Source organism: Bufo bufo, chromosome 1 (assembly GCF_905171765.1).
Source record: "Bufo bufo chromosome 1, aBufBuf1.1, whole genome shotgun sequence".
NCBI classification, from domain to species: domain Eukaryota; kingdom Metazoa; phylum Chordata; class Amphibia; order Anura; family Bufonidae; genus Bufo; species Bufo bufo.
Genome location: NC_053389.1, coordinates 814,532,919 through 814,555,601, shown reverse-complemented (window position 1 = coordinate 814,555,601; position 22,683 = coordinate 814,532,919). Strand labels below are relative to the sequence as shown.

At 46.2% G+C, this 22,683-nt stretch overlaps 1 protein-coding gene across 2 annotated transcripts in view; it reads left to right on the top strand.

Moving 5' to 3' along the window:
- The window catches only part of PLD2 (phospholipase D2), a 115,959-nt gene that overhangs the window by 36,696 nt on the left and 56,580 nt on the right, over window positions 1–22,683 (top strand). For both annotated transcript variants that reach the window (XM_040415268.1, XM_040415267.1), the window contains exons 2-8: window positions 14,223–14,337; window positions 16,095–16,210; window positions 19,954–20,105; window positions 20,810–20,909; window positions 21,278–21,343; window positions 21,886–21,944; window positions 22,417–22,509. In XM_040415268.1, the coding sequence (XP_040271202.1) occupies window positions 14,235–14,337; window positions 16,095–16,210; window positions 19,954–20,105; window positions 20,810–20,909; window positions 21,278–21,343; window positions 21,886–21,944; window positions 22,417–22,509 (689 nt within the window). In that variant the 5' untranslated portion in view covers window positions 14,223–14,234. The remainder of the gene's footprint in view (window positions 1–14,222; window positions 14,338–16,094; window positions 16,211–19,953; window positions 20,106–20,809; window positions 20,910–21,277; window positions 21,344–21,885; window positions 21,945–22,416; window positions 22,510–22,683) is intronic.

The following is a 22,683-nucleotide window of genomic DNA, read 5'->3' as shown; positions in this document are numbered from 1 at the left end:
CGTTCCCCCCCAATAGCTCTGCACTCAATACACCATAATGAGAAAGTCAAAAAACTGAATTTTAGAAATTTTAGTAAATTTATAAAAATGAAAAAACCAAAACTTTGCCTGGACAGGTCCTCAGACCCTTTGCTATGACACCTGACATTTAGCTCTAGGGCCTCCCAGTTCTGTGGATCATCTCTGTTCCTACACCTTGATTGGAGTCACCTTTGGTTAAATTCAGGTGATTGGACATGATTTGGAAATATCTCACAGCTGACAATGTAGATCAGAGCAAAAACCAAGCCATGAGGAGGAAAGAACTGCCTGTAGAGCTCAGACACAGGATTGTGTGGAGGCACAGACCTGGAGAAGGGAACAGAAACACTTCTGCTGCCCTGAAAGTTCCCAGGAGCTCAGTGACCTCCAGAATTCTTTAAATGGAAGACATTTGGGTCAACCAGGAATCTTTCTAGAGGTTTTTTTTTGACTGACCCATTGACTTGAATGGGTCCGTCCTCTGTTTTCCACTGACAAGAATTGGACAGGTTATATTTTTTTGACGGACTGGAATCACGGAGAAAAAACGGAGGACTATCAGTTTTTTTTTTTCACAGCTCCATAGAAATGAATGGGACCTCCACTAAACTGTGAAAAATGGAACGGACGCGGATGCACACAACGGTCGTGTGCATGAGGCCTCAAGGGCCTTGTGTCCCGAGTAAAGGGGCTGAAGACTTGTGTCCATGTGAGAGTTTTGTTTTTCCTTTTCGATAAATAAGCGGAGATTTCTAACCTTCTTCTGTTCTCACTATGCTGGAGAAGGGCAGAATTATGGGAATCCTGATTTTATAGCACAAGACCATAACATAACGAAATGTGACTTTCCCAATGCCCGGTGCAGCCACGTGTACTCTACGTTCTCTGTGCTGAGTTGTCCAGGCGTATCCTATGTTCTGGAGTTTCCAGTCATAGATTCCCTGGCAGGATATAACGGGAGGATTCCCTATTTGAGCTTTAAAGAGAACCTGTCACCATCTTTATGCTGCCCATACTAACGGCGGCATGAAGTAGAAGAGACAGGTAAGTTGATTTCAGCGGTCTGTCATTTAAAAGTAAGTGGTTGTCGAGAACCAACATCACAATCATTACAGACTGGGCCTGGAAAAGAGTCACGGCCACCTGAGAAGAGTCCTGGTTATTCATGAATTCCTGCTCTCCTGCTGATGGCTGACAGTCTTCTACCTAGTTTTCTCGCTTTTCTCTCTAGGAGAGAACTGCCAATCATCAGCAGGTGGGAGAGAGAGCAGGAGATTAGGAATAACCAGGACTCTTCTCAGGTAGATTTGACTCCTTTCAAGGCCTGGGCTGCAATGATTATGATGCTGGTTCTCAGCAACCACTTACTTTTAGCTCATCATGAGTAAAACACGACAGAAATCAGCATTTCTATCACTATTTTATGCTGCCCGTCAAAATAACGTTGATGACAGGTTCCCTTTAAAAAAAAAAATTGAAAAGAATTCCTTTGAATCCTGTGAATCATCCGGAGAAGTATTTCCGGTTTGTCTGCTATAAATGTTGTCGCTCCTTATTCTCTGGGTGTCTTATAATCTTAGAGATACAGGTACATCCACGTGTCTGCATTCCCTATGGAGGGTGTCAGAGTATGTGTATTCTCTATGGGGGTGCATCGAGTGTGGATCCTCCTTGGGGTTGTACCCCGGTGTAGGGACCCTCATAATCATTTTTTTCGTTCGAATCCTGAAAACTTTTTGTAGGAATTGCATAATTACAGGTTTTGCAACGCAGGCTTCCACATCTATAGAACCCCTGATATGTCAGCCATGTTTTGGGGGGACCTTTGGGTGCCGCAGAGAACATTGATGGTGAGAGTATGTTGCCTAAACTTTGTGCTCTTCTAGGGACTATATTACATCAATTTTTTTTTGTATGGTGCGAAGGGCGGGGTCTTCGTACAGTATTGGAAGGCATTTTGTATTTTATTATTTTTTCGAATTGACGACTATATGTTAATACCAGGACTGGTTTGTTTTGTGCATATCTTTTTGTATTATTGTGATTATTTTTATTAGGATTGGTTTTAAATAGAAGATTATTCCTATCCTTATTTTTAGCTATTTTAGCCGCACGCTCTAACATCCATTCCAGGTGCCCTCTTTTCCGCAATCTCGTCATAATAATTATGCTCTCCTCTACAACCGCCTGGTATGAACTACAATTGCGTCGAGCCCTTATTAATTCGCCTACCGGTATTCCTTTAATAGTATGCGCTATGTGTCTACTTAATACGGTATTCCCCGCAACTTATTTTCTATAGGTTTGAGGTTGTATGATTTTCTGCACTTCTTCTCCAGTTAATTTTAGATAAAAAAAACTGATCGTAACAGGATCATAGTTGTAAGTGAATCTCAAATTGTATGAGTTGTCATTTAAATACTGTATAAAGTCTGGTATGACCGGTACACCTGCCCCCCCCCTCCCCCCCATATTATCAGCAGGTCATCGATGTACCTGCCATACTATTGGCATCACAGTATATATATTTCTCCTCCCAATAGGACATCACTACATTTGTGTCACCGCCAGTTCTGTGAGAAGGTCTGACAGACGTCCTTCTCTACCTCTTGCATGATGTTCTTTGTTTTGGTTTCACTTTCTCATCTCCTTTCCTTCTCCCAGGTGTCACCTATTTAGACTAATCCTCTTTCCTTTATATTCCCTCCCATACTGCCTCACTTTGCGGTTTATACTACTTCCTGGATTGAAGTGCTCACTGCTGGAGGCTTCTGCTGCTGCTTGTTCAGATAAGTCCTTTCATGTATTGTGTTTCCTTGCTGGCTTTATTCTAGGTGACCCTGACTCCCTCCGTATGAAGTGCAGGGAGCCGGTGGTCGTGTCCCCTCACTATTATAGGGTTTTCAGGTGTAACACAGTCTAGGTACGAGGGCATACAATCGTCTACCTCTGAGACCCTTGTATGTGCTTAGCAGTCAGGGAGAGCTCTTAGGGTTTTATAGGGGTCACCTATATGCTCCTTAGTTTGGGATCAAGCCAGTTGGACGTTTATTCATAACTTCCAGCTATCTGCAACATCATCCGTGACAATTTGCTAGTGATGGGGAGAATTTTGCCCCCATTGAAACTCCTTTTTTCGCCAAATAGAAGAGACCATTGAAGGAGAAACAAGTATTCTGTTGTTTTCTATTATATAATCTATAAATTCTTCCGAATATCTGCTGTACTTATACAAATGATACTCTAAAGCCAGCATTGCTATTCTGTGTGGTATCGAGGGATATAAAGCTGTGACATCACACGTCAACTATACATAGTTACTTTACCATTTTTTTATCGAAAAAACGTTTCAAAACTTTAGACGTGTTACGAATGTACCCTGGGATCCTTTTCACAAGGGGCTGCAAAATTGTATCTAGCCATTCCCCCGAAACTTCATTGAGCGACCCTATCCCTAATATTATAGGTCGGATGCACCTTGGGCAGTGCATGAATGATCGGCGTTACTGGTGATTCTATATCCTAAAACTCAGTGTGTGAATATTCCCTTATTTGTACCTTTTGGATACCAGGTCATTGTAAATTTAGCGAAACCTGATTAGGGGATCACCACTATGTTTGTCATATACACATTCATCACCCAGCAGTGCTATCATCTGGTGTTAATAATCTGATTTATTCATCACTACCAGTGATGGTCAGTTCAAGATGGCGGATAAGGGGGGGGAGCATGGTAGTGATCAGTGATTGTCAGTTCACAGTGTTCGCCAACGAACACATGCGGGCTGCCATATTGACTCACCCGTCCGGCCATGCACAGGTAAGCCCTTACCTGTGTCGGGAGCCAGTTTGAAATAAAATGCGATCACCGGGAACAGGCAGTTCCGAGAACAGCCCGATGAAGGCCCCCGGCGGCTGTTCTCGGAACTGCCTGCTCCCGGTGACCGCATTCGATTTCAGACCGGCACAGGTACAGGTAAGGGCTTACCTGTGCATCGCTGGACGGGTGAGTCGAGATGGCAGCCACCATGTGTTCGTTGGCGAACACTGTGAACTGACCATCACTGATCACTACCACGCCCCCCCCCTTATCCGCCATCTTGATTTTTATATCCCTCATATTGGTACATTCTGATAAGGCTGCTCTTTGTTTGAAACTCAAATTGTGTTATTTTTTTGTCTACACTTGCTACTGCTACAAACACATTGGAGTCGTGCTGGAGTCCTTCAAATTGCTGCAATCTGAATAAAAAGGAGCCTGCTGAAGGAGGGAAGTGTGGTGAGCGGGATGGCGGCCATCGGGATAGGAGTCACCGGCATCCAGCCCAACCATAGCTGAACCTCGATGTGCAGACTGAGTGCACGCAGCTTCCAGTACCCACAGCAGCGGGCCCAGTATGTGGGGGAGGGTAGGGGAGGGGGGGCAATGCAGGACTGAGAAGACTGGACAGGGCTGATCTATAGAGGAGGCCTGACTGGTGTGTACAAGGGGAGAAAATAATAGGCTAGGGAGAACTGTTGGGCAAGGACATGTGCCTAGGTGCTATAGGGAATCGAAGAAATAATGGCCTATGTGACAATGAATGAGGAACCACAGAGAATGGAAGGTGGTATGGTATAAGACTGGGGAGGGGTGTAAGCTGTCAGGGCTATATGAACACACAACGGCATATACATATACCAGTATATCTGGTATAACCCCTCTATACAGTGCACCCCCCTATATGCAGGATACCCCCTCTATGCAGTGCACACCTCTATATGCAGGATACCCCCTCTATACAGTGCACCCCCTTATATGCAGGATACCCCCTTTATACACTGCACCCCCTTATATGCAGGATACCCCCTTTATACAGTGCACCCCCACTTATATGCAGGATACCCCCTTTATACAGTGCACCCCCACTTATATGCAGGATACCCCCTTTATACAGTGCACCCCCACTTATATGCAGGATGCCCCCTCTATACAGTGCACCTCCCTTATATGCAGGATACCCCCTCTATACAGTGCACTCCCCTATATGCAGGATACCCCCTTTATACACTGCACCCCCTTATATGCAGGATACCCCCTTTATACACTGCACCCCCTTATATGCAGGATGCCCCCTTTATACAGTGCACCCCCACTTATATGCAGGATGCCCCCTCTATACAGTGCACCCCCCTTATATGCAGGATACCCCCTTTATACAGTGCACCCCCTTATATGCAGGATACCCCCTTTATACACTGCACCCCCTTATATGCAGGATACCCCTTTATACAGTGCACCCCCACTTATATGCAGGATGCCCCCTCTATACAGTGCACCCCCCTATATGCAGCATACTCCCTCTATACAGTGCACCCACCTATATGCAGGATACCCCCTATATATGCAGGATACCCCCTCTATACAGTGCACTCCCTTATATGCAGGATGCCCCCTCTATACAGTGTACTCCCCTATATGCAGGATGCCCCCTCTATACAGTGCACCCCCCTATATGCAGGATACCACCTATATATGCAGGATGCCCCCTCTATACAGTGCACTCCCCTATATGCAGGATGCCCCCTCTATACAGTGCACCCCCCTATATGCAGGATACCACCTATATATGCAGAATGCCCCCTCTATACAGTGCTGCACCCCCCCCCCCCCCCTTATATGCAGGATGCCCCCTCTATACAGAGCACAAAAAAAGTTATTGCCAGAAAAAAGTAATCGGGAAGAATTGCTAATCTTTTATTTTTTATTTTTTTGCAAGATTGCCTAACCGTAGGGTGGGGCTGGGGGTGACATACAGAAACTACTGTAGCATTTCTAGACCATTATCAAAAATGTGCAACGTTTGATAAATTTGGAGGAAAGTACACAACGCAGACTCATATATTCCCCTTTGGATAAAATCTCCCCCCAGGGCTGTGCAGTGCCTCGCTATAACATATAAGGTATTATTGAGGTACGGCTTAAATATTCACGTGAGACATCCAAATAAAATCATATTGGTTGTGGAGTGAGAAGAATTTTTCCCATGCAGAGTTTAATAATCTCTTGGAAGCTGTTCCAGAATAGGTGATTTATGGGACAAGATCTCCATATATGAAGCGGAGCGCCCATCACGCTGCTAACATGAGGGTGACGGGCTGGAGTCAATCTTGTGTAATGGGTCAGGCGTTCTGCATCATCCGGAGACTGGTTTTATAGTTTAGTCCCTGATTGCAAGTAGAAATGTATTCCCTTCAATATAGATTTCTAGGAGTTCTCTGAGACTGGGAACCTCTTTGGATATGACCGTGCCCCCTCCTGCTAGCAGTGCTCTGGTTCCAGTGCCCAGCTCCTTTCTCCACTGCTTCAGGTCCCCGCAGGACTGAAAGTATGATGTGCCATCTACACAGACATCACTGCTGCAGGCCAGTCAGCGGTGATGTGTGTAGGCACAGCATGGGACCACTGCTACTGCTGAGGCCATTGATTGGCCGCAGCGGTGAGGTGCTCATAGACAGCATGTAACACTCTGGGTCCAGCTGGGACCTGAAGTAGTGGAGAAGAAGGTTGCTCACTAGTTGAATCGGAGTGCAAGTAAAACCAGTCAGCTGTTTGAAGAGAACGCAGTGCTCGTACAAGCCCTGCCTTACCGTCACTGCTTAGCAGGTGTAATTGCAGCATCTCCATCCTACTCCCTTCAATGGGAAGGAGGAGTTGCACTCTGTCTGCTCTTTCCCATTGAAGCGTGTTCAGTAGTATTTGTCCTGCTGAATCTCTGCATATTTGCCGGCTAGAGGCCGGATCTCTGTTGGACCCAGTTATAGTCAATGTGGACGGCGGGCATTCTGGTATCATCTGACAATGTCGAATCCAGAGAGCTGGTCCATGCCCGAACTCCTGCCACAAGTGTGAAACAGGCCTAAGTCAGTCTTTTCTCGTAAGCAAAGACCACCGGTAGGTTTTTATTTGTTGCCTAAACAGATCGTTTTAGAAGAAGCTTAAGATCTGCAGATAAGCAACAGGGTTTTATAGCAGGAATCGGTTTTCCAGCCTCAAATCCAAGAAGAAGCCAAAAGCATGCACTATGACGTCGGGGTTCCTCCAGTTGATGTTAGCCCCTCCTGATGGTTGATGAGACCCAGGCATCTGATGTCCTAGAATTCTTCTCTTCTTCTCTAAGTCAGGTAAGTACCTGATCTCTGGGCACCTCAATTAGAGTCCCTACGCTACTCCCTATGTGCGCTCTACTCTCCTCCTTTTCCTCAAAGAGGAACCGAGGTCTATTTCGGGATCTTTATCATTCCCAGCGCAACCGAAGGTTGTTATCGGTCGACGGACTTGATATTTCTGGAGCAACTTAATTGTAAAGCGGAAGTTGGAGGAGGAATCCATCAAGCTTGTTATCACAGCTTTTCGAAGAAACTATTCCCTTTGCGACCAAGATGCGTCTTCACATCCCTATTTTATTGTCACTGTTTTAGTCTCGCTGGAAATTCAGGGACAGGCAGGGCATTAAGACAGTGGACTCTAGGCACAGGCCCGGCCTTCAAACCACTGGTTACCAGTTACAGCCTAGGGTTCCTTGCCACTGGACATCAAGGATATCGCAAAACTGGTTGGCAGCAACAGTCTGGTACTTAAGAAAAGCTGAATACCTGGCAGTGTTTGGTGCATCAAACCACTGTATGCCAAGGGTAGGCTTGAGCATTAAAACTGGATGCCCTGGACAGGCTGGTGCATGAAACTCTGGATACGAGCAGTAGTTTGGGTCATGAAATTATACCACTAGACACCAGGGATAGGCTGGGGCATCAGAGAACTGGATGCCAGGACCAGGCTGGGTCTTCAAACCACTGGACACCAGGATCAGACTGGGGCATAAAAAAAAATGGATGCTAGACTGAAGTGCCAGCTTGGGACATAGTCATTGAAAGCTAGTGCCAAACTTGGATATTAAGCCATAGGATATAAGCTTCCTTAGACACCAGAGATTTGGTCACCAAAACCTGGAACTTGAATGATTAAGGCGCATTGGAACTGGTGTGGTCTTCACGGTTTTGTGGGAATGGTGCACCTTATTCTTGACAAATCTACTAGTTGGACTGTAGAACACACCTCCAGATATGCTGTACATGGCCAGAGATTACTAAGCACTCCATCCATGTGCACCGAACGCACCGCCACAAGATTTCAGGGCCAGGCCTCAGTACGTCTCTAGTAGTCAGCGGTTTGGAAAGGAGGGGAGCCTTGGGTGCAAGAAAAAAAGCCTATTTCTCAACAAGGAGGCAGCCTATCGAAATAGGACCAAGAGCCTTACAGTGTACTGATGTGTGCATCTCACATGTCCGATGGATTCATAACGATTTATCTGATGACTGAGTCCCTTTAAAATAACGTTTACTTCCCCTGACTATCCCTACAAGTGCTATTCAAAGTGATATTTGCATTCCAGTGAGTAATAGTAACGTATTATGTGAGTGTGTGTACACAGGTGAATCAGGCAAAAATCTGTCAGGACCTGCAACTATAACATAGGTATATTCTGTATATGGTGATATGGAGCATGCTGGTATAACCTGGGCATCCTCTGTACATAGCTATAGTGTTATGCATATGGTAAACTATATATTTCCCTCTAGCTTGGAGACTAGGGAGTCCTCCGCCTTTGTTTTTCATACATCTCCTAGAGATACCATACGTGAAACCTACGTTGAGGGCTCGCCCATCCTTAAGGCCTGAGGGTATTATTGTATGTAGTTGACTATGTTGGATGGATTACACTGTTATCACTGTTTGTGGTGATGGGCAGCTCCCATGTGTAATATTTGGATTGCCTCTGTAGCTCAGTAATTCCTCTCCCGTATTTCCTGTTTTTGTGCCAGGTTCCTTGGTAGAGAACTGCTGAAACTTGGCTTGACTTAGGACTCTTGGCAGGAGGCTGGACATTACACAAGACTCGGCTGCCCTGGATTTTCTCTTTGGTCACATTGAGAGTCTCTGAGCGTCCAGACACCAGTGCAGTGTTTTAAGATGGTGAATTTAGTGTGGGGGTGTCAGAGTATGGGGTCAGTTTTCTATGTTTTAGTCTGTTACATGTGAACGTTCCTGGTTGTCTATGATTTTTGCAAGTGATGATCAATCCTCAGGATGGGCCATCACTATCTGATTGACCTACGTAGTGGACGAAGCTGTATAGTTCAGCTGCTGACGTACGGGGCTATGCAGAACAGCAGTTTGATGAAGGGTGCAGGAAGTCTTGGGGATAGGGGATAAGCTATCACTTGTTAAATCAAGGACAACTCCTTCGAGCAGTGGCGTACCGTCAATGAAGGTAGATCATGCAACTGCGACGGGGCCGCGATGGAGGAGGATTTGGCACTGAACTCCTTTTCAAGACAAGAAAACTCTGCATTTTCATGCAGCCTCCACCAGAGGGAGCTCAATGCAAAAATATTATTTAATCTTTCATTCCAATACCTAGAGCTCCTCCTAGTGGTGGCTTTAGGCAGCTAGTTTTCTAATATGAAGGGAAGCAAGAGATATATCGATGTATTCATGGAAGTTGTCTGGTGTAACTACATTGAGAAATATCTTGTTCACAATGAGCGCTATAGTTATGAAGCACCTATTCCACCTTTATGACCTAAAAGTCAGATTAAGTGGGTGAGGTGGAGGGCAACTTTTTTTATCACAATTTTTTTTTTTCTTATATAAAAAAAATTAAAATAAATGTAGATTAGAAATCTCGGGAGTTGCACTTTGCGTTTCCTCGGAGTGATTGATGCACGAATACTGGGAAACTGGGTGGGGCAACGGGGCCCATACTAAGTTTTGGTATGGGGCCCTATGTGATCTGTGTACACTCCTGCATTCAAGGTTTAAATGTATATTGCTGCTGTGATGATTCAGGGGTTTAACTATAGAAGGTGCAGAGATAGCAGCCACACCAGAGGTCCTGGTATCTGACAAACATGCTGTCGCCCAGCTTTCTGAGACTCCTGAAAGGCAAGCCTTCCTAGTTGTGCTGCAATACTTACCCCCGAGAATAAGTAGAGAGGAGCTTGCGGGATGGTCTCTCTGCTGTGCTGTTGTAGTGTCTGGTTGGCAGGCACGTCTTGGCATCTCTCCATTGTGTAATCACTTTATGATATAAATATTTTCTCCGCATTTCCCAGGACTGACGCAGGAGATTACTTCTCAGTTTTGGTGTTGTGTTTTCATTTGGTGGTGTTGATCCACCACTAGTTTATTAGAGCTAGGCATGTATACCTGAGTTAGTCTGTCAATGATTGTAATTACCTTTATAATAACAGCTTTCATTAATGTCCTCTGTCCCTTTCCATTGCTCCCTTTTAAAAGACCTTTACTAGGGCTTGTCTGTCTTGCAACTAAACAGAAGACGGAGGGGCGGTCCTTCACACTGCATTCCTGCATTAAGCTTCAGAGTAAGGAGGTGTGTCTCTCAGTAATGAAATCTGATTGGCTGGCAGGGAGCTGCTGGCTACAGCAAGTGTGTATGGGAAGTGAGGGACAGCAGTTTTGGCCTCAGAGAACTGGCAGAGGACCCATCTTGAGAAGGTCCTCATTGTAAATGTTTAAACAGCTGTAACTAAGGGAAAAACTCAAGGAAAACAGTGGTATGTGAAGAAACTAAAGATTGCTTTATGCATAATGCTGCTGCAGCAGTAACATATGGTAAAAAAATGTTTTTATAAAAACATGACCGTTACCCTTTAAGGAGTTTATAAGACACTAGTCATGGAGGAGTTGGAATGATAAAGGGCATTTGGAATTTTTTTGTCAATGCATGGTAATGTTGTATTGATTCCTATGAAAATGTTGACTACCAGCAGTGGTGAAAAAAAGGGTACTGAGTAAGTTGCAGCTAGTGCACAGAAATAATAGGGCCCCATAGCAAAGCTCGGATTGACACCCCTCCAAAACTTACTGTAATGTGCTATTGATGATGCAAAATATTGTGTTTTTAGGTCTATACTAAAGTATTTCCTCTGACTAGATAAAATGCATTCTGTCTGCCTGCTATCACCACTAGATGGAGCTCAGTGTTGAACCCATTGTGAGAAGTGAAAATCTGTATACAGGGAGTTCCCCCTAGTGGTAGCTGCATGTTTAGTATATACAGTCCTGATCAAAAGTTTAAGACCACTTGAAAAATGGCAAAAAATCATATTGTACATTGTTGGATCTTAACAAGGTTCCAAGTAGAGCTTCAACATGCAACAAGAAGAAATGGGAGTGAGACAAAACATTTTTTGAGCATTCAATTAATTAAAAATAACGATTAAAGGGTTTCTATCACTTGGTATGACATAATTAGCTGTCAGACACTAGCGATCCGCTAGTGTCTGCTCTGGCCAACCATCCTACTATAATCACTTGTGGGGCAGCGGTTTTGCTAAAAAACTAACTTTTATAAATATGCTAATGAGCCTCTAGGTGCTATGTGGGCGTCATTAGCACCTAGAGGCTCCGTCTACCTTCATACACAGCCGCCGCCCAGCGCGTCCCTCCTGCCCGCCCATGTCCTCCTCCGTGTGACGCAGCGGACGAGTTCTCGCGCATGCGCCGTGCGCGGCTGTATTCGGCGCATTTGAGATGTGAGCTCGGAGCGGTCAGACATTCAATGCGCATGCGCCGAATACATCCGCGCATGCGCATTGAATGTCTGACCGCTCCGAGCTCAGACATCTCAAATGCGCCGAATACAGCCGCGCACGGCGCATGCGCGAGAATTCGGCCGCTGCGTCACACGGAGGAGGACATGGGCGGGCTGGAGGGACGTGCTGGGCGGCCGCTGTGTATGAAGGTAGACGGAGCCTCTAGGTGCTAATGACGCCCACATAGCACCTAGAGGCTCATTAGCATATTTATAAAAGTTAGTTTTTTAGCAAAACCGCTGCCCCACAAGTGATTATAGTAGGATGGTTGGCCAGAGCAGACACTAGCGGATCGCTAGTGTCTGACAGCTAATTATGTGATATGAAGTGATAGAAACCCTTTAAACTGAAACAGGCTGTTTTTCAGCTGATCAAAAGTTTAGGACCACATGCCTTTTAAAAAGCCAAATCTGTGCAAAGATGTGGATTCATTGTCATTTTCTGTCAGGTAGTCACACGTTGTGATGGCAAAGGCAAAAAAACTCACTTTTTAAACGTGGTCGGGTTGTTGAACTGCATAAGCAGGGTCTCTCACAGCGCTCCATCGCTGCTGAGGTGGGACGCAGTAAGACAGTCATTTGGAATTTCTTAAATGATCCTGAGGGTTATGGAACAAAAAAGTCAAGTGAAAGACCCAAAAAAATTTCATCAGCACTGAGCCGGAGGATCCAATTGGCTGTCCGTCAAGACACTGGATGATCCTCGACCCAAATTAAGGCCCTTACTGGTGCTGACTGCAGCCCCATATCCATCAGACGGCATCTGAGACTGAAGGGCTTCAAAAACAAAAAACATCTTCAAAGACCTCGTCTCCTTGAACGCCACAGAACTGCTGGTTTGGACTTTGCAAGAGAGCACCAAACATGGGACATTCAAAGGTGGAAGAAAGTTTTATTCTCTGATGTTAAAAAATGTAACCTTGATGGTCCTGATGGTTTCCAACGTTACTGGCATGACGAGCAGATCCCACCTGGGATGTTTTCTACGCGCCACAGTGGAGGGGGCGCCATAATGGTCTGGGGTGCTTTTTCCTTCAGTGGAACAATGGAGCTTCAGGAAGTGCAGGGGCGTCAAACGGCCGCTGGCTATGTCCATGACTGAGGGCCCTCGTCTGTGTGGTAACGACTGGGTTTTTCAACAGGACAACGCTACAGTACACAATGCCTGCAGGACAAGGGACTTCTTCCAGGAGAATAACATCACTCTTTTGGCCCATCCTGCGTGTTCCCCTGATCTAAATCCAATTGAGAACCTTTGGGGATGGATGGCAAGGGAAGTTTACAAAAATGGACAACAGTTCCAGACAGTAGATGGCCTTCGTGCGGCCGTCTTCACCACTTGGAGAAATGTTCCCACTCACCTCATGGAAACGCTTGCATCAAGCATGCCGAAACTAATTTTTGAAGTCCCCAACAATAACGGCGGAGCTACTCATTACTGAGTTCATGTTTGGAAGTTGGATTTCTGTTTTGGGGGGGTTTAATTTTTTTTTTGGAGGTGTGGTCCTAAACATTTGATCAGCTGAAAAACAGCCTGTTTCAGTTTATTCGTTGTTTTCATTAAATTGAATGCTCAAAAAAATGTTTTGTCTCACTCCCATTTCTTCTTGTTGCATGTTGAAGCTCTACTTGAAACCTTGTTAAGATCCAGCCATGCTAAATATGATTTTTTGCCATTTTTTAAGTGGTCTTAAACTTTTGATCAGGACTGTATGTAGCTATTTGCTGTCTCCAAAAGCAACGCCAATTTTATTTTTTTTACTCCTCGAACTTTGGGTCCCACTATGGTATCAAAGTTTGGGACCACCAGAGGATCCTCTGGTACTCTAGTGAGCCAGTCCAACAATGTATAGTTTGCAAAGAAGAATGGGGGGAGGGAAATGACACCTGCTCTGAGCTCAAAATTGGTTGTCACTTATCAAACCCATTCAGCCTGGAAATGTTGCTTTCCTCACTTTCATGTCCTAATTTTGTGAAGAAAATGAATCTATTGGATATATCTGTAAAGAATAAATCAAGGCAACTGGACTTACTGTAGATTACTTGAAAACTTTTTACTCGTTCTTCCAACGAGCTTTCTCAATTCTGAGTGACTGTACAAGAATTCTCTGGGAATAAATTATGTAACTGAATCAACATCTGGTAATTATACCCAGCATGGGGTCAGGGGTCATTATACCCAGCATGCGGTCAAAGTTGTTGATTCCATTATCCTAATTGGAGTCAGCACCTTTTGGAATCAACACCTTTGACCCCATGCTGGGTATAATGACCTCTGACCCCATGCTGGGTATAATTACCAGATGTTGATTTAGTTACATATTTATTCCCAGAGAATTCTTGTACAGTCACTCATAATTGAGAAAGCTCATTGGAAGAACGAGTGAAACGTTTTCAAGAAATCTACAGTAAGTCCAGTTGCCTTGATTTATTCTTCACAGATATACCATGACCTGGATAAATGAGAACCTTCACAGACAATCTATTGGATGTCCTTGTGTCCTAATACATTCCCCCTGACTTAATTCTTATTGTATCCTTCAGGTGTCTTCTAACATGCAGACTCCAGACTCCCCCGATGGCTGCTTCCTGCCTGAACACCTGGACGCTGCAGCCCTAGAGTTGGACGTTGATGAGCTGGATGCTGGAGATGATGAAGGTACTCCGCACCAAAAAATTTCTTATTTAGAGCATCTGCAGCCAAACTTTAAACCTTCTGTGTGCTGAAAAATGTTCTTCTGTGCCTGCACAGTGTGTCGCTGGTGAAGGCAGCAAGTTAGAAGCGTAAATAGTTATAGGGCTATAAAGTTGGGTCATCGCTATTCAACTGTCTCTCCTCTGGAATAGACAAGGTCACTTCTTTGGTCTCCCCCTCCTTCAATGGTTCCACCAATTACAAATTTTCTGTGGGGTCCCAAATCCCCATCGAATTAATAGAAACAGAAGTACCGCAAAGTGATTTGATCTGACTCCTGTAACCACTGCCCAATGCCTTCTGTGCTTAGTTACTGTAAATTATTAGTATAAACGGGAGATGTTGTACAGGTACATCCACATGACAGCCCACACACATGCAGTGGCCAGGTTTGGGGTGGCCCAGACGCTACGCTGGGTCCCCCGGACACCGTCTACGTGTCACCACATGTTGCTTTCCGGAAGGTATGGCAAGGTGTGATACACCCCAATGGAAAATAAGTCCAGAGAGTCAGGGTCTGCAGTAAACCAGGGTGCTTCTTTACTGGAATTCAAGTGCAAAACAATACAGGCGAGGAATAAAGTTGGCTTTTCCAGTCTCCTCCCTGGCAGGAGAAGGGTTTGATGCTGAAGAAAGGCCTGAGCTAGCTGTCCCTTTCTCTCTTCAGAAGGCTGGTACCCTGTTCCAAGGCTGGTGATCCAGGGTCTGTGGCAGCGTATCCTCGTCTCAGCATTTTCTTCTGGTCACTCAAGTCTGGCAGTCTACTCTTCTAAGAAATGTTCCCTAACTGCAGAACACCATGGGCTCTGACTGCTCATCTTATATACTACTTCTAGCTAGACTGGAGCATTCTAGTGGGAGGGGTGGAGTGGAGAAACACTGCCTAAACAGTTACAATGTTACACCTCCCGTATCTCATAGACTTACATTAGAGCTTTAATAATAATGGCAAAGACACAGCAGTTTTTTCCAGACACAAACAGGTTTTCAGACATAATAACATGGCTAAAACCAGACATTCAAAAGGTCATTCTGTCTGGTTTTGGTGGTAAACAATTCTAGCTTTTTCCGTCCAAAACATGATCATCTTTAACCCTTATGGTAGCTGTGAAAAATTACCAGTGTTTTATTATTTGCTAGAAAGTCCCACAAGTCTCTCAATGTTGATTAACTATTTCCACAGTGCTGTGCAAATGGATGTACAGCAACATATATATCACAACATACATATAAAATGCAGTTACACAGTATTAAACAGTATAAGACAATGCAATTTAACCCTTTCAAGTGAAATAAAGTAAGGAGTTGATGAGTTTGCATGGGGGAAACAGGGGTCCCCGCTCTAGGGAACTACATGCACTCTAGGAGGTAGCAATGCAAAGTTCTCCACTTTAGCTGTATTTGCCCAGACTTTCACATGACATTACAAAGTCTGTAAAATGTCACCTGATTGTCAGATGTGATGTTTAACCCATAAAGTCTGCCTGCAAACGCCTTGGGTTGATCTCGTAAGAACTAGAGGGCAAAAGTGCAGCAGCACATCCCCCTCCATGGAGGAACTGGTGAAATATTAAATGGCAGTCAAGAACCTATGTTGATGTTTAATTTGATACTTTACAAAGCTGAGTCTCATCAACTACTCACTGACCTCTGTGCCAGCACAGAATTATGCATTTTAATTGGCGCGGCCTCTTTTTATTATATTCCTTCTCTCTCTCCAGCTTTCCTGACCGTCTATGATCTGAAGCCACTAAAGCAACAAGGGTCTGTTTTCCTGAAAGGTGTCTCCGTTACTGCAAATATATTACAGACCGAGCGTTATACCAGCGGCTCCAAGGTGATGAATCGTAAAGTTTACTGCCCCTCCTCCTGCAGGGTGATACATATAGAAGGAGCTATGAGTCTGCTCCTCCTCCTGCAGGGTGATACATATAGAAGGAGCTATGAGTCTGCCCCTCCTCCTGCAGGGTGATGCATATAGAAGGAGCTATGAGTCTGCCCCTCCTCCTGCAGGGTGATACATATAGAAGGAGCTATGAGTCTGCTCCTCCTCCTGCAGGGTGATACATATAGAAGGAGCTATGAGTCTGCCCCTCCCCCTGCAGGGTGATACATATAGAAGGAGCTATGAGTCTGCCCCTCCTCCTGCAGGGTGATACATATAGAAGGAGCTATGAGTCTGCCCCTCCTCCTGCAGGGTGATACATATAGAAGGAGTTATGAGTCTGCTCCTCCTCCTACAGGGTGATACATATAGAAGGAGCTATGAGTCTGCTCCTCCTCCTGCAGGGTGATACATATAGAAGGAGCTATGAGTCTGCTCCTCCTCCTGCAGGGTGATACATATAGAAGGAGCTATGAGTCTGCTCCTCCTCCTGCAGGGTGATACATATAGAAGGAGCTATGAGTCTGCCCCTCCTCCTGCAGGGTGATACATATAGAAGGAGCTATGAGTCTGCCCCTCCTCCTGCAGGGTGATACATATAGAAGGAGCTATGAGTCTGCTCCTCCTCCTGCAGGGTGATACATATAGAAGGAGCTATGAGTCTGCCCCTCCTCCTATAGGGTGATACATATAGAAGGGAGCTATGAGTCTGCCCCTCCTCCTGCAGGGTGATACATATAGAAGGAGCTATGAGTCTGCCCCTCCTCCTGCAGGGTGATACATATAGAAGGAGCTATGAGTCAGCCCCTCCTCCTGCAGGGTGATACATATAGAAGGAGCTATGAGTCTGCTCCTCCTCCTGCAGGGTGATACATATAGAAGGAGCTATGAGTCTGCCCCTCCTCCTGCAGGGTGATACATATAGAAGGGAGCTATGAGTCTGCCCCTCCTCCTGCAGGGTGATACATATAGAAGGAGCTATGAGTCTGCCCCTCCTCCTGCAGGGTGATACATATAGAAGGAGCTATGAGTCTGCTCCTCCTCCTGCAGGGTGATACATATAGAAGGAGCTATGAGTCTGCCCCTCCTCCTGCAGGGTGATACATATAGAAGGAGCTATGAGTCTGCCCCTCCTCCTGCAGGGTGATACATATAGAAGGAGCTATGAGTCTGCTCCTCCTCCTGCAGGGTGATACATATAGAAGGAGCTATGAGTCTGCTCCTCCTCCTGCAGGGTGATACATACAGAAGGAGCTATGAGTCTGCCCCTCCTCCTGCAGGGTGATATATATAGAAGGAGCTATGAGTCTGCCCCTCCTCCTGTAGGGTGATACATATAGAAGGAGCTATGAGTCTGCTCCTCCTCCTGCAGGGTGATACATATAGAAGGAGCTATGAGTCTGCTCCTCCTCCTGCAGGGTGATACATATAGAAGGAGCTATGAGTCTGCTCCTCCTCCTGCAGGGTGATACATATAGAAGGAGCTATGAGTCTGCCCCTCCTCCTGCAGGGTGATACATATAGAAGGAGCTATGAGTCTGCCCCTCCTCCTGCAGGGTGATACATATAGAAGGAGCTATGAGTCTGCTCCTCCTCCTGCAGGGTGATACATATAGAAGGAGCTATGAGTCTGCCCCTCCTCCTGCAGGGTGATACATATAGAAGGAGCTAGGAGTCTGCTCCTCCTCCTGCAGGGTGATACATATAGAAGGAGCTATGAGTCTGCCCCTCCTCCTGCAGGGTGATACATATAGAAGGAGCTATGAGTCTGCCCCTCCTCCTGCAGGGTGATACATATAGAAGGAGCTATGAGTCTGCCCCTCCTCCTGCAGGGTGATACATATAGAAGGAGCTATGAGTCTGCCCCTCCTCCTGCAGGGTGATACATATAGAAGGAGCTAGGAGTCTGCTCCTCCTCCTGCAGGGTGATACATATAGAAGGAGCTATGAGTCTGCCCCTCCTCCTGCAGGGTGATACATATAGAAGGAGCTATGAGTCTGCTCCTCCTCCTGCAGGGTGATACATATAGAAGGAGCTATGAGTCTGCCCCTCCTCCTGCAGGGTGATACATATAGAAGGAGCTATGAGTCTGCCCCTCCTCCTGCAGGGTGATACATATAGAAGGAGCTATGAGTCTGCTCCTCCTCCTGCAGGGTGATACATATAGAAGGAGCTATGAGTCTGCCCCTCCTCCTGCAGGGTGATACATATAGAAGGAGCTATGAGTCTGCCCCTCCTCCTGCAGGGTGATACATATAGAAGGAGCTATGAGTCTGCCCCTCCTCCTGCAGGGTGATACATATAGAAGGAGCTATGAGTCTGCCCCTCCTCCTGCAGGGTGATACATATAGAAGGAGCTATGAGTCTGCTCCTCCTCCTGCAGGGTGATACATATAGAAGGAGCTATGAGTCTGCTCCTCCTCCTGCAGGGTGATACATATAGAAGGAGCTATGAGTCTGCTCCTCCTCCTGCAGGGTGATACATATAGAAGGAGCTATGAGTCTGCCCCTCCTCCTGCAGGGTGATACATATAGAAGGAGCTATGAGTCTGCCCCTCCTCCTGCAGGGTGATACATATAGAAGGAGCTATGAGTCTGCTCCTCCTCCTGCAGGGTAATACATATAGAAGGAGCTATGAGTCTGCCCCTCCTCCTGCAGGGTGATACATATAGAAGGAGCTATGAGTCTGCCCCTCCTCCTGCAGGGTGATACATATAGAAGGAGCTATGAGTCTGCTCCTCCTCCTGCAGGGTGATACATATAGAAGGAGCTATGAGTCTGCTCCTCCTCCTGCAGGGTGATACATATAGAAGTAGCTATGAGTCTGCTCCTCCTCCTGCAGGGTGATACATATAGAAGGAGCTATGAGTCTGCCCCTCCTCCTGCAGGGTGATACATATAGAAGGAGCTATGAGTCTGCTCCTCCTCCTGCAGGGCGATACATATAGGAGCTATGAGTCTGCTCCTCCTCCTGTAGGGTGATACATATAGAAGGAGCTATGAGTCTGCCCCTCCTCCTGCAGGGTGATACATATAGAAGGAGCTATGAGTCTGCTCCTCCTCCTGCAGGGTGATACATATAGAAGGAGCTATGAGTCTGCTCCTCCTCCTGCAGGGTGATACATATAGAAGGAGCTATGAGTCTGCCCCTCCTCCTGCAGGGTGATACATATAGAAGGAGCTATGAGTCTGCTCCTCCTCCTGCAGGGTGATACATATAGAAGGAGCTATGAGTCTGCCCCTCCTCCTGCAGGGTGATACATATAGAAGGAGCTATGAGTCTGCTCCTCCTCCTGCAGGGTGATACATATAGAAGGAGCTATGAGTCTGCTCCTCCTCCTGCAGGGTGATACATATAGAAGGAGCTATGAGTCTGCTCCTCCTCCTGCAGGGTGATACATATAGAAGGAGCTATGAGTCTGCCCCTCCTCCTGCAGGGTGATACATATAGAAGGAGCTATGAGTCTGCTCCTCCTCCTGCAGGGTGATACATATAGAAGGAGCTATGAGTCTGCCCCTCCTCCTGCAGGGTGATACATATAGAAGGAGCTATGAGTCTGCCCCTCCTCCTGCAGGGTGATACATATAGAAGGAGCTATGAGTCTGCCCCTCCTCCTGCAGGGTGATAGGTTATGGATACACATTATATATCGATGTTACTGGTTCTGATACAATGTATCTTCTTTATAACAGGTTCGGACCAGCACTTTATATTCTGTAGCCCTGACACACGGCCCGTTCCAATGGATCATTAAAAAGAAGTTCAAACATTTTCAGGAGCTTCACCGTGATCTTCTAAGACACAAAATATTTGTCTCACTCCTTCCCCTGAACCCACTCTCTCGGTAAGAAGTGCTCTGTGTCGGGGGGTTATGTTTCGGGCTGTAGCCATGTGATTTAGAGAACGTCTTTGATTATCTCCCCGGGAGGCGCTAATCTTGTTGGATACGCTCACAGAGGCACATGACTTGCCGGTTACTCACAACTACAGGCACAGTAAACCAGAAAATAATGGGGCGTGGAAGGTGTCGCTCGCTGCAGAGGATGATGATGAGATTGTGTCCCGCCTATTTACGCTGAGCAGCAGTTATGAGAATATCCTCCTCCACGGGAAGAATGTGGACACAATAACGTCAAGTGGTGGCGCTTGTCCCTCTGATCCCGGTATCACCAAGGCACATGGCACAGGCGCGCTCTCTGCTGCTCTCTGTTCTTTTTCCCTGCAAGCCCACAAGTGATTCTGGTGCCATCATAGGTCCTTGCCCCATAAATGCCATGGCATCCCTGCATTCCTTGACGTCACCACAGGATACCAAAAATATCAATCTCCTCAGAAGGGTGGTCAGACCTGTGGTCCCCATCGTCCTGAACAGTTCTGACCAGGATGCTTGAGACCTAATCTACATCCTGTGATGACCCCATTCACCAATGGGACAAATGCCACCATGGACCCAGAATCACCCGGGTATTCGCCAGGTCACACTCGTACATTAGGGTCTGAAACCTGATGGTCCAGTCATGTAGGTCTCATCAGTCGTTTCATCTCCAGGTTTAATGTGACTCGGTCACGAGCTGAAACCACCTCCGAAGAAATGCCCTCCCTGCCTCATGCTTCTGGAGAGTCGTCACGAAGGACCCCAAGTAAACAGGTGTGTACTTTATGTTCTCATAGACTTAGATACACCAGCTCAGCAGACAGTGTCACACAGAAGTGCCTTAGATACCTCAGATCAGCTGAGAATAGCACCATGATAGCATTAGGTACGCAGCTCAGCAGACGATATCACACAGGATAGGATTAGATACACCCACTCAGCAGAGAATATCACACAAGTTAGGATTAGTACATGGCTCAGTAGACAGTATCACACAGGATCGGATTAGATACACAGCTCAGCAGACTGTATCACACAGGATAGGATTTGATTCAGGCTTAGATACACCATCAGTAGAGTTATTATATCTGTATATTCCTGTGCTTTACTAAATAAACAATCGGAAATGTTTTATCTTGCAGAAATACCTTGCAGAGTACCTCAATGTGCTACTGGCCAAGGCCTTCTACCGAAACTACCATGCTATGGTGAGAGATGCCAGTAGAGGACAAAAGATTGCTTATCCTACGGGGGATCCACTGAAAAAACCTCCTGAGATGTTTCTTTTATTGTCATAAGATGATCTGTTTAGTGTACAGTCATTAGAATAACTGAAGCTCGTTCTCGTTGTTAAGCTCCTACAGAGGCTCTTATATTTAGAAGACCACAGAATGAAAATATTTCCTCCATCCCCAGATACTTCCAAGTTAGGAATAGCATATTAATGTCTGATCTGCAGAATCTCCGGTTCAAGAGAATGCTGGTGGTAAAAATACAATAAAAGCTCTCTCGAAGAGAAGTGCCCCTTTTGTGTGGAGAGCCTTCCAGTTGGTTAGTGTAGACCATAGTAGCTCTATACATGGTTACCTTCTGGTCTCCGAGCTCAAGTGTCATAAGGTCTGTGGTATGGTACCACATCTGTACCTTTTATTTGTACCATTATCTAGTGAGGTTTGAGGTCCGTAATAGTGATGGGATGATATGTAATGTCAGATGTCCTCATCTGACCCCAGGAGTTTCTCTTTTACAGAGGGAGTTTCTGGAGGTCAGTCAGTTCTCCTTCATTTCAGACCTTGGGATTAAAGGATTGTGAGTATTCTGTGTCTAAGATCATGAAGAACATGTCATTATCCCGTGCCCCGAGTGTCAGCGTGTCACTGTCCCGTGCCCCGAGTGTCAGCGTGTCCCTGTCCCGTGCCCCGAGTGTCAGCGTGTCCCTGTCCCGTGCCCCGAGTGTCAGCGTGTCCCTGTCCCGTGCCCCGAGTGTCAGCGTGTCCCTGTCCCGTGCCCCGAGTGTCAGCGTGTCCCTGTCTTGTGCCCCGAGTGTCAGCGTGTCCCTGTCCCGTAGCCCGGGTGTCAGCGTGTCCCTGTCCCGTAGCCCGGGTGTCAGCGTGTCCCTGTCCCGTAGCCCCGAGTGTCAGCGTGTCCCTGTCCCGTAGCCCCGAGTGTCAGCGTGTCCCTGTCCCGTAGCCCCGAGTGTCAGCGTGTCCCTGTCCCGTAGCCCCGAGTGGTGTCAGCGTGTCACTGTCTCGTACCCCATTTTTTTTCCTTTTTCTTTTAGGGAAGGTTTCATACTTAAGAGATCCGGTGGTCATCAAATTCAAGGTATCAATTGCTTCGGCCATCACAGAATCTGTTACCGTTGGTCAAAAAGGTAAAACCTCTGGGCAGCAAATATGTTCTCGCTTCTGTCAATGGTCCTATCACATTGACCTTCATAAGGTGTGATGTACATGATATTGTCCGTTTATTTGTTTGTCCTTGAGATCGGGGTGGAAGGAGGTTGTTCATCTCTGTGCTGTACATAATGACTGCATTCTTCTTACTT